This window comes from Schistosoma mansoni, chromosome 6 (genome assembly GCF_000237925.1).
Source record: "Schistosoma mansoni strain Puerto Rico chromosome 6, complete genome".
Lineage (NCBI taxonomy): Eukaryota > Metazoa > Platyhelminthes > Trematoda > Strigeidida > Schistosomatidae > Schistosoma > Schistosoma mansoni.
In genome coordinates, this window is record NC_031500.1 from 6461529 (window position 1) to 6474806 (window position 13278).

The 13278-nt window shown below is 33.2% G+C and overlaps 1 protein-coding gene across 1 annotated transcript; it reads left to right on the forward strand.

The window, feature by feature from the left end:
• Positions 1 to 443: 443 nt before the first annotated feature.
• Smp_046630 (Hypothetical Schistosoma spp. protein UPF0506) lies at positions 444 to 4263 on the forward strand. The gene is made up of 2 exons (XM_018798093.1): positions 444 to 722; positions 3750 to 4263. Exons 1-2 carry the CDS (start codon positions 653 to 655, stop codon positions 3968 to 3970), a joined length of 291 nt encoding a protein of 96 aa, XP_018653069.1. The 5' UTR covers positions 444 to 652; the 3' UTR covers positions 3971 to 4263.
• Positions 4264 to 13278: the final 9015 nt, after the last annotated feature.

The window sequence follows — 13278 nt, forward strand, 5'->3', positions numbered from 1 at the left end:
TCACGAGGCAATCCCTAACTTGGAATCCGGAAGGGACACGGAAAAGAGGAAAGACAAGGAATACGTTATGCCGGGAAATAGAAGCAGATATGAAAAGGATGAATGTTAACTAGAAAGAAGTGGAAAGGATTACCCAGGATAGGATTGGATGGAGAATACTGGTGTGCGGCCTATACTCGTCCACGAGGGGTAACAGGCGTAAGTAAGTAAGTATATTTTAGGATCCAATCACACATTAAACTTAACTAGTATGTGGAACAACTTTCATTACTGTATCAATCTTAGTATAACATAAATCTATAAAATATGAATATCAATGATATGCCGACAAGTTTATCTTAATTCAACGACTAAGGTTATTCTAGTGAAATAAACATATATATATATATGGCAAAATTCTTATCATGTTGTTTACAAATATATTTTGACAATCATCCATATATTGAATGTGAGTTAATTGTCGAATGCTCATTCATAGCTATGGAATGAATTCTATGCATGTGACATATTAGATTGTTTATTTCCATACACATATATTTTGTATATATATACATATGTGACGTTACTAGTGGATAATATATAAATTTAAAAATTAGATTCCGCTTTATTATTGTTAGTACATAGTAACTGTTGCATTTTTGTAACCATCGTCATGAATCAATTTTATTATGCAATATTAATGGTAATGATTGTCACTTTTAGTTATTTCAATGTTGTATCAGGTAAGTCAATATTTGTACAATCAAATGCTTTGTGATTACTTATAATTGAAATACTTTTATATGTAGATGGTTTTTATTTAATTTGGTAACTACTGAGGACAAGAGAGCAGTGAATATCTATTGGATGTAGACTTCACAGAAGTAATCACTATTGAACCTTCAAGGGATAGAACTCAGTAACTCAATAAGGCTCATGGAGAGCACTTGACTAATAAGCCACCAAGTTGACATTTAACGGTACACATTTCCCACCTCAGTCAATTTCAACATAGTGTGTTGGCCATTAAATCACATAGGTAACCACTATTTCGTCATTAACATGTCTGAACTCAGTTCATCGACTTCCTAGTACAACCTCATAAATTATTCTCTATGCAACACATAAGCGAACACTTGACTTCAGTGTTAATGAGGGGAATTTAGTGGGAATTCGTTCTGATGTAGTTATCGTAACAGATCTATATTTGCAATTGGACGGATTCAGAGAATACCTTTTCATCTGACATCATATATGAAGATTTTACATTAACAAATAGTTCTGTTGAGAAGGTCTCTTCTGATATCTGACTGAAATATAATCCTCTTAGTTAACATGTATGTAATTTATTACTTCTGCCAATGCTTTTATTACTAATGGCGATGGTACTTTCTTGAATTTTATTAGGTACGTGCAATAGAGCACTGAAATCGTAGTACGGCTTAAATAAAAACGTTTATATGTTAATTTCTAGACTAGATTTTAAACGAAAATAAAACTATAAACATGCATTCTATGAATTTTAGCAATGAGTATTTCACATATATGCTTGAACATACATAACTAAAGGTAAGAAACGATAGGTCAAGTAATTTTTCAAATTTTCAGCCGCATCCTGGATTTGGATCCCACGTGCGGGATCATGAATGCATACTGCTGAGGAGTTTCATACCAGGGAGGAACGACCGTCCAGTATTTCCAGGTTTTTAATGGCAGGTTAACATTGATAGATCCAAGATCCCAATCAAAATTTTCTGCTCGTTCATCCATGTGGTTTGAAGTTTATTGTGGCTGATTTAAGCTTGGGTAATCAATATTGACTAAATAATATCAACTAGTTGACAGGTGTTTTTCTTCCTTTAAATCAATGTTTTAACCTTCCCGGTAAACGTGATACTATAGTCTTTGTACACGATATAATTAAATGAATAGGTTTACCACCTTATAGTGTAAAAACCCAACTATTGCAATACAGTTGAGAAATGATAATTTCTCAAGTGAAATGTTAATATACTTCTAAAATTTACTGTATTGATTAGGTTATTGTATGAAGTGAGTATGCTTTTGAAAAATATGGATTGAACATTGCTATATCATAGATGTTAGGATAGTCTAGAGTGTTTGATTCACGAATTTCAACATTCAACTTTATTTATCGGTGAGATGATTAGTATAAGTATAAGAGAAAGTAATGTTACTCTGAAATTATAAATCTAACTAGCAATGTAAGTTTATATAGTTGAGATGATGAGTCTATTAAAGCTAGACCACCATAGAAAATCTGGAAGCACTGGAAGGCCGTTTCGTCCTATTGTGAGACTCCTCAGCAGTGCGCGTCCACGATCCCGCCTCACGAGATTCGAACCCAGGACATACCAGTGTCGCGCCAGAGCGCTTAACCACCAGACTACTGGGCCGGCCGGCATCCAACGGTGTTAATGTCTAACCTCAACCAATGTGAATGTTAACAACTAAGTGTTCAGATAACATCACAGATGATAACGGCATGATTTCACGCATGGCAAATTTTAAATGTATAATCTCTGGCAAAATATGAAGTCTTACTTAGTTGCCAGTAATCATATTGTTTGTTAATAATACACCGTTTACATTGGTTTAAAAAAATGCAAATTTTATTAGGCTGTTTCAGTAGATCATGAAAATTGCACATCATCAGTTTGTGGTTACATTTATGCAATGATTTAAAGATTATTTTCAGTATAATTACCCTTGTTCTTCTATCCAAGGGAATCATTCTTCATCCACAAGTGATAGACTTTCTTTTACAGACTTTTTATGGTGTAGATCAGAATAGATGATTATGTCTCTTTAATCTTAGTTCATTCATATTTACTTAGGTATATCTTTTGTATAGATTTATATGGTTACGAAAATCGTTAGAAATAAGTGAGGATTAATCATGGGTAAGGTTTTAGGTGCAGTCCACATTTGTGTATAATTGGTTATTTACTGTTGAGATGTCTTGGATAAAAACTTCGTGTTTCTTAATGAATTTACAGTTTAAGTCGTTTACCTACATAGTAAAACTTCAAATAACAAAGTATAACAATCTATGAGAATATAACTGAGGTACTTAATACTAGAAAACTGAATGTTATCTTTATGGTGGTAGAGCTTCAATTGAATCATGATTTGAACTATGGAAATACTGAAATCTCCACAAAACCCCTTCTGATGATGATCATATGTCCACCAGTGACTGACTTCAAGAAATATTTCCTTGAGTTCTAGTGAGAAGCAGTGACCAGTGGAGTTCAACCATGTCTGTTGTGAGATATCAACTCACTGAAGACAATCGGTGAACGGTTGCTCAAACATAGTGGATTGGCTGAAGTTAGACATTAACACCGTCGGATGCCGACCAGCTCAGTGGTCTATCGATTAAGTGCTCGCGCGCGAGACTGATAGGTCCTGGGTTCGAATCTCGTGAGGTGGGATCGTGTATGCGTACTGCTGAGGAGTCCCACAATAGGACGAAGCGGCCGTCCAGTGGTTCCAGGTTTTCTCTGGTGGTCTAGCTTCAATTGACTCATGATTTTAACTATGACAGACAACCTTAACTCTTGTATAAAAGGTAAAATTGGAAATAGAGTTATACATTGATATAAGAAAATGGAACCAAATAGCAAAAACACTTGAAGTATGTTGAATGTATTTTTTTGAACCAAATGGACTAACTTTTGTATATAATTTATTTATTTTTATACCTAATTGTCAAAATGTCTGTATTTTCTTTTGTGTCTTTTCAGGAGAATGTCGCACAGTAGGACAAGAATGTTCCAAGACTGTATTTTCTCCATGTTGTGAAAACTTTTACTGTGGTTTAAATACATTATTTAGTGGTCAATGTCAGCCATGTCTTGCAGGTGGATATTTCTGTTGGACTGATAAAGAATGTTGTTCTGGAAAATGCAGTTGGCTTAAATGTACAGATCCAATAAAAGATGTTGTTGAAAGGTTGACTGGTTAGAAATAAAAAGTATGGGAGATTATTACAAGTAGTAAAACAGTTTGTTACAATTTAAATGTTCAATCATTCTAATGAGATTTTCTGTTTATCTACTCAATTCAAATTATCAGTAGTACATTATATTCACTTCACATTTTTTTTGCGACAGAATAAAATACACACATTTGATTATGTATGAAAATAATATTTAATTCAATTTGCTTCTATAGGTGATCATCTATTATTGATTTGTTTTTGTATTGCCAAATTTTGTATGTTCAAAAAAATAAATACAGAGTTGTTTCCTCATATATTTCCTGTTTGTTTGACTAATTCATAACATCGTTGGTTGCTGGCTCAGTGGTCTAGAGGTTAAGCGTTCACGCGCGAGACAGATAGGTCCGGGGTTTGAATCTCGCAGGGCGGGATAGTGACTGAGCATTGTTGAGAAGTCCCATACTAGGAAGAAACAGCCGTCCAGTGATTCCAGGTTTTCCATGGTGGTCTAGCTTTAATTGACTTATGATTTCAACTATATATTATATTTGAATTCACAAATGAGCTTTTTAACGGTGTATATGCATGAATATACTTAGTCTCTTACCAAAGACTTACAGGACAGTTGAATTACAAAGTTGGAATTAAATGGTAATTCTTGGAATTTATTTCAGACACTTTAAATCTTTTTATATGCACACATAACTGTTTAAATTCTTTATATAAGGGAGTAGTTAGCTTCATTATAAATGGTTTTGTTATCCATTCTATTGTGTCACATTTCCACATGTAGTTTCTTATCTATAAGTTCAATTTTATTGAGATTATGAATCGATTAACGTTAGACGAAATGGCCGTTCAACATTTCCAGGTTGTCAATAGTGGTCTAACATTAATCGGCTCATAATCTCAATAAAACTCAACAACTTATACAAACCTATACTGATGATTCAAATTTAGTTGATGGGTTGTGTTAATGATATCTTTCCAATGATATTCTGAAAACTGAGATTTTCGGACTTGAATTTATTTCATCTATGTTATTACTAAGTAATCCAGACTACATAATAAATACTATAAATAAATATTATTGGTTTTGGATGTCTTAATTATAGGCATTCACGAACCCGCATCCAGGAAAGGGTTCAGAATCTTTGCTCTTGAGTATCAACTCTTAACCACTAGACCACTGATTTAAACTGTAAAATTCTACAATCTCCACAAAACTCTATGTTAATGATAATCATGTGCTCACTAGTGACCAACATCTAAATGCAATCGCAGGATTTCTAGTGTGAGGCAGTAAACTTCAGCAATTCGATTGTATCGGGCGTGAGGCAGTTACATACATGTTAGATGATCTCACAATATTATGAATAAATTGAAGTTAGATATCTACACCACTGGATCCTGACTCAGTGGTTTGGTGTTCAAGCGTTCACTCATGATACCAAAGTTCCCGTGCTCGATTTCCTTATGCATGGTCATGGATGCCTACTACTGAGGAGTCCCATAGTAGGATGGAACAGCGATTCGACGCTTCCTGAACCCCATTTTGATAATAATACATGGTTATTATCTGAATATTAGATGGTACTAAGTAACTATTTGATCCTATCAACTACAAATTAAGACTAAGTAACTTTCTATTTGATATCTGCCTTCATATATATATTTACCTTACAACATTCAACAATCAGTTTATCTAAACAAAAATTTCGTTTATATATTGAAATGTCAATATATGGATCATACAGTGTGATTACACTTATTTCACCACTCACATATTATCAAACATAATTCTAACGTACATACAGTTATTACTATCAAATAGTACATTTGTAATATAAACATGATCATCACTAATGACCATTTTAGATATTAATTGAGTTTTACTTGTCTATTAGTTTGTATTTTGAAAAAAATGACCATTTACGAATGATACTGTTTGTAATATAAATAAATCTAGTAAATGCATAATGTACAAGTTATTAGGCGTATAAGCTGACACATTTGTACAAAAAGTACTGAATAGATTGTGTTAAACAACATGAATTTTGTATATTTCATAATATAACCAGCTGAATGTATGTTGACCATATAGTTTATTCAGTTTGAATAAATATGTCAAAAATGAATATTACCCTGAGACGTTTATGTTTCAGTTTATTACTTACTTACTTATGCGTGTTACCTCTCGGGGAGGGGCATAGGCCACCCACTAGTTGTTTCCAGTTTCATCCTTCTGATATCTGTTTCCGATTCCCAACGTAGAGAGTGGTTTAGTCTTCTTCTTTTCCTTTTCCCTTAACGATTCCACGTTAGCACTTGCCTCTTGATGCAGTTTGATGATTTCCGCTATGTAATTCTCATCCATTTCTATCATCTCTTCCTAATTTCCTCTCCAGCTGAACGTTGGTTTGTTCTCTTCCACAGTAGGCTGTTTCTGATGGTATCCGGCCTGTTGCTCTTCTAGGGTTACTGCTAGTCCCAAGCCGAGGTGAAGGAGGAGGATTGGGCATGGAATCAGAAACTTCATCTCCGAAAAAAAGCTTTCTAAAAATGCGCTAACCAGTTGCAGTTTATAGTATAATAATAATAACAATGATAATAATATAGCTTTGTAATAAGAAATGAGACGAAATAAAGCTAGTATATCGATGAAAAAAATACTTGTAATTCACAATTACAATAAATACACATGCAATAGTGTATCTACGTATTAAGTTTGGTCTAAAAAGCGACTAACTTAAAGCTTTACTATAAAGAAGGAGAAAACTCATGCGAATAATTATGGAAAAATAGAAAAATTGTAGAGAACATTTATCCGTGTTTACGTATTTGTGGAGATTTATTTAATTTGGGAATGATCACGTAGTTATTAAAGAAGGATTGGATAATCTAAAAAGTAACAGTGTACTCGTTTTTAACTAGTTCGAACGCAGATTTCGCTAACAGAAACGTATGGAATCAACTGTATATGGAGTGAGCCACTTACGCACTGATGGTATTGGGTGATGTTGATGCCTTATCGTTATTAATGGCTAACGACTTTGGAGCCTAAATGTATCACAGTTGCTATGCGCTCTTTAAATTTTGCGTTCTGTTTTAAGCGACGATATGAAAGTAGGCTACTGAGAATTCCCAAAGCATCGTTTGATATATTTTTCTAGTTCAGGAAAGAAAATTTACCTACTTCAAAAGATTATCGTGTAGGGTACCAAAAATAGATGGTAAATATCGATGTTTTATGACTAACTTTTTAAACATGTAGTAGTCAAACCGCTTGTATGGTCGTTAAATTCAATACAGTTTGCTATAAAGCAGTGAATTTCGAAGCTAATAATCCGTATGAGACAGTTTAATTGAACAATAATCTGAGAATAATTTCGAAATGCTGGGTAAAACCATTAAATTGAGAATAGTTTATCCGTGTTGCAAGCTGCTGAGACCGGAGCATAATGGCACTAAGTATGCAAGTTCATGTTCACTGACGACAATTTAATAGCTACTTTTATTGGGAGTTAAAACGATAACATTTCGTACCTAGTGACTGACTTCTCAATATCTCTTAGCGAGCATGCTGATTTGTGGATAACATTTACTCCAAATGTAATTTGTATGGATGGACAAGTGAAAGAAATAAAAACTGAATATTTCTTTTATTAATAACTGACTGAATATACAATTACATAAACACGTGATAGACCATGTGAGGCAAAACCCGACTCACACCTCCTCGTCGGGCCTCCTGGATAATGGGACTGTTCCCAAGCGGTAACCCGGGTGGTGGAGATCGACCTAATCAATCCACTCTACCTATACCTACAACTGATTACGAAAGCTACAAAGAATCATTGAACAATTATTATTGGTTCAAAAAAAAGAAAGAATGAATGATTCTGCCACCCAAAAATATGCAAAAACAGCTATTGAGCCCCGGTAGTTGTGCCTTGCTTTGATGTAGCATTCTTCTCCAGAAGGGCCTACTAGGCTTCATCATGTTACTATGGCTGGAAGAGGGTTATAGACCATTAATATATAAAAATAAATAGCTAATCAAATGAATTACGCTATTTCTGATAAGATTTGATACTGATTATAACAATCAGATATTAACAGTACTATATTGGATTTTAACAGGTTTACATACCTGTTTCACTTTTAACTGAAGTTATGTGGTGTCGGTTGATATGTTAAGCCCATATCCCCTTATTCTAGCTTCTGGACAAGCCAATTTACCTATCCATCCTGAGTCACGTTTTGAACTTGTTAATTATTCACTTATAAACCCTGACTTTTTATATGACCGTATGTGTGTACACTTCTTTTCATATTCACCACATGTCTGTGATTTATTTTTATCTGACTATAAATACTGATTAACGCTTGATTAAAGCGAGTTGGCTTACCCGCCATCATCAATGTGCGTTATTTTCGCTTGCTCGCTGATATTTGCTCATGTGCTTATAGCTTTCTGGCCTGCGTCATAAGTTAATAAAATTGTAGTTGGCGCTTCTCTTTGCTTTCTGATTTTATGCAACATTAAGAATTGTATTATAACGGTTATCAAGGTGAACGATTAACGAAGCACGGTACTACAGTTAATTTTTTCGTTTAGAATAAACGTAATTGTAATTTTTATTATAAGCCAAAATAATTTGTATGTGGCAATAGTTTTTCATGATGTTACATCTCAAAGATCGTTTAATCCTCCTTCCCCCCCCTCCGATTTAATGTCTTATTTAGAGTTAAGTCATTTATCCAAATCAATAATTGTGAGTGTGTAGTTCAGATTCATGAAGGTATTCCTTCTTTTTAATCGTAGTTCTCTGATATTTCAGAAGTGAAAGCAACAACCAAAACACTTTTTTTTGTTGTTGAAATAAATGTATTTTTATTTAATTTTTCAGTTTTTGCAAATTGTGGTTAATTCACTATAGTAACAGTAATATGCTAAATTACTTTACATATTATCTATCTTCATTTAAACAAGCAAACTGTTTCAAAACATTAAAATTCACTACTTTCCATGTTAATTTACTTAAAAATGATTTTTTAAAATATTGTTCACAAATGGGTTTTTAAATTTTTTACACTTAAAACGATGACATCTTCCACTACAACAATCTTTATTTCTCCAACATGAACGACCAACTGGCAAACACGGAACACATATACCCTTGTGACCATTTAATTCACATGTAGCATCACCACAACAATGATGAAATATAGTTCTACGACATGATTCACCAAGACGTTTACATTTAAATGAACCTGAAATAAGAAAAACAGATATAAACTTGTAAAATTGATTTAGATTTTAAATTTAAACATCACTTTGATAATAGTTACAGAAATTATTTTATAAGAACATTTCTGTATAATCTATTCTTTGTGACACTCTTAAAAGTGATGAAAAGGAATGATCAATTGATGGTTTATCGTTTGTAGCAAAAGTAATAGCTTTATGTTCAAGGAATTGGAATTTTTATATTCATGTCGAAAGGATGGCGGTCACAAGACTTATATTGATTTAGTGAATTGTTTGGTTTCAATCTGATTACGTAAAAGTTTTAATTACAACCAAGTACCTGAACGTGAGCAATAAATCAATTGAATATCGAAATATAGAGTATCAGTTGATATTATAGTGCGACTATAGTTTATGGACGACCTTTGAGCAACGCTAAAATAACCTTGAATATGTTATCTACTTACTAGGGTTAAATGAGGGTTATAAATTAGTGCGAGGAACTAGGATTAGGAATTATAATTAAACGTTAGTGTTAGAAATTATATTTAATGTTTTCATCACGAACTGACATCACCTATAATGCTAAAATGGTATTTAGCCAAATGACTAGATGAATCTCGCGCCATAGTCTAAGACCTGCTATCTGAAATCTGATTGGTTCGTCCATAAATCATGGTCTCTCCGATAACAATTTTTCATTTACAACTACTTATGTACCATTTTAAGTAGTATAATGTAATTTAGCCGAAATATAAACAACCACTTTTTCTTGAGTAAAAGTTTTCAATATTTTTAAAAAGTTTTCTATGTTATTTTTAATCTGCAAATTGATAAAAAACTAAATTAGGAAGAATTGAGAAATGTTTATCAAATGTATGGAGCTGAAACGTGAAGAACTACTGCAACCATCGTCAAGAAGGTACAAGTATTTGTACACAGTTGTCTAAGCAAAATACTCAACATTCAGTAACTGGATACTATCAGCAACAGGCTACTGTGGGAGAGGACAAACCAGCTTCTAGATGAAGAGAAAATTAGGAAAAGACGTTGTAAGTGGATAGGACATACATTAAGGAAATCACCAAATTGCATCACGAGGCAATCCCTAACTTGGAATCCGGAAGGGACACGGAAAAGAGGAAAGACAAGGAATACGTTATGCCGGGAAATAGAAGCAGATATGAAAAGGATGAATGTTAACTAGAAAGAAGTGGAAAGGATTACCCAGGATAGGATTGGATGGAGAATACTGGTGTGCGGCCTATACTCGTCCACGAGGGGTAACAGGCGTAAGTAAACAGTAATAGTTATCAACTCTAAATTGAATAGATTATTATAGCTGAAGTGGGTGATAAACTGTAAAGAAGTATACATTTTTATGATGTATTCTGTACAAATGTACCATTGATAAATGTGATTTGCATAGAACAGAGTTACAGACAATGACTTACCTTCACTAATGTTGATTCGAATTGTAAGAGTTAATAGGATACTAATTAGTAATAACTTGTACATCATTTTATGAGTTACATACTGATGTAGTATTAAACTTTTATTTATATATTGAAATTAATGTATCAACATTTAATGTTGATGCATCATCAATTGTACTTTGATAACTGGAAAAAATTAATCCATGATTAAACTCGATAAAAAGAACGTGACACATCTCAGCAACCGTGGTAACAATGTGTCCTGAGTGATCATTATGTGAAGCAAGCTGAAGAACAACACTCATCATGTTAGTATTATCCTTTTTTAATCTACTTAAAATCATCCTCAGTGAAAAATTGTACTAATTAATCACATATCTTCATGAGTAAATAATTTGTTACAATCATCACCATGGTAACTATTCGAGGTTTTAAAATCGGTAAAAAGTACTACCAGTTTCTAGTGATTATAAAATGATAAGTAAATTTGTAATAAACTGTGTATTATTTGATGATTTGTAGAAATCTGTTTAGTTTAACAGTCTTTCTTTATTGTAAGAGGATGACGGCTAAAAATGATTTGACAACCAGAAAGTATTGAATAACTATTTTATATTTCAATTTAACAATTCACTACCAATTACAAGACCTTATGACAATCCCAATTTACATTCACTTTGAAATAAAATGGTTTACGTTTTCCTATATTGTTAATTGTATTCAATGTTATATGGTTGGTTTTAATTGTTATATCCCTATGAGAATTATGAATGGTAACTCCTGAGAACTATTTATGGACCATTGCGATGCATATTAATGTTCCTCTTATTATAAGCTTTATTTTGACCCACAGACTATTACTGTACTGTACTTGAGTCATGCCCTGTCTATCAATTACTATCTCCCTTATTCACAGCCACATTTGGCTAAATCTTGTACCAATGATATTTTCTGTTTTATGGTACGATGTGGTTTGTTTAGTTTGTATGTAAACCCAGTATGTTTAAAATACATGATTCATATCGTGGGGGCTGAGATTGGTGTTCCGGACTTTAACAGGCATGGAGAAAGACTGATAAGGACTCTAGACTGCTCGTACGGGTTTTATGCCTCATTGGTACAGTCGATAATTCACTGTTCTCTGATTGGAGGTATCATTACGTTATAGATTAATAGGGGTATAAGGCCACAAGTTATAGCATCAATCCATGGTGAAAACTGAAGCAACGTTGATATATTTTAACACTTTTATTTTCTCGTATTCAAAAACCATTGCAACTCATACTGAGTAAATTGTGTAAGAAAGCCTACTGTATCAAATCTTTACTGGGAAATTCAGTCATTTCATAATATGTCACTGTAATATACTTGATTGTGCTCACTAGACCACATTAATAGTTTTCAGTAAAGAGGATCGATGATAAAACTTATTCAAATCTCTTCAGTTATCTACAGATATCATATTTACGTTAACAGGATCGTAGCCTTGATACCTCAAGATTTAATGTTGGATACTGTGTTGAGGTTTTGCGTGTTCATTGTTCCTCACATTTGTAATCTATAGACTGAACGAACCATCCAAATAAACAGCAAAAGTGAATGGCATTTAATGCATAACTAAAGTAATCATAAAAACTCAGTAATAGACCTACTATAGTGTACACGTTATATTACTACCAAACATAACATGTCCTGAGGTTCCTTGTCAAGTCAGTGTTTTAGTGATCTCTGTAAGTTTCATGGTTAGTTCTTAGGTTACAGTTCGAACTACCATTAAACTAGATTTCGAACTTTAGCTGTATCACTGTTAGGCAGAAGTCGTTTGTTTGAACAGCTGTATTTCTGAATGTTTGAGTTAACCCACAATGTAACGGTAGTATATACTTTGATTGATAACCATCAGCTCACAAACAATTGATATTTAACATTGATCTCTATCAATGATATTCTAGTAACACTTCTCCCATAAATAATATCATCATTTTCAAGATCAATGTCCAGAAAGTTATCAATCATTATTAATCGTTTATAGTAAGCATCAAAGTTTTTCATTTCCTTATACAAGGTTTATAATAACTGAGTTGGGATCGTAACCTAATTGGATAGTACTGAAATAATGTCCAATCTTTCTAATAGCATTTGTAACAGTGAAATGGGTTCCTGACGTGATTACAAGCTGAGATTGTTGCTTGAGTAAGCAGATGTAATTTTCAGACGGAAATATCATCCGAAATTTTAGAAAAAATTCTTTGCAAGTGTGATGTGATTAAGCTAATCAACTGCAGTTTGTAAGTGTAAATGTAAAGGTCTGTTTTAGGGAAAACTCGTTGTTCGTAATGATTTCATGACGTAATGTAATATTGTTTCCAGAATAAATTCGAACATTTGCCCATCGTAATAATTTACATTTCAAATTGATTTCCCCTAAGTATTAGTGGATAATAATGTGAAAAATCGTCACAAAAATATTATTCTAGTCTAGCGAAACTATTTTCGCCATGTTTCTTGTTGAAGTAAGTTGTAGCAAATAATCTCAGTTTTGTAAGCAAAGATGGATGATGGCTAGCAGTGGAATAAAGGACGCGTGTTTCGCCCTATTCGGGACACATCAGCTGGATGTACCTGCATCTCAGAGTTGATGT

Coding starts and splice junctions, on each gene's coding strand:
- Smp_046630 (XM_018798093.1), top strand. CDS start 653: ATGAATCAATTTTATTATGCAATATTAATGGTAATGATTGTCACTTTT. Junction 723..3,749: donor TTATTTCAATGTTGTATCAG/GTAAGTCAATAT, acceptor GTGTCTTTTCAG/GAGAATGTCGCACAGTAGGA.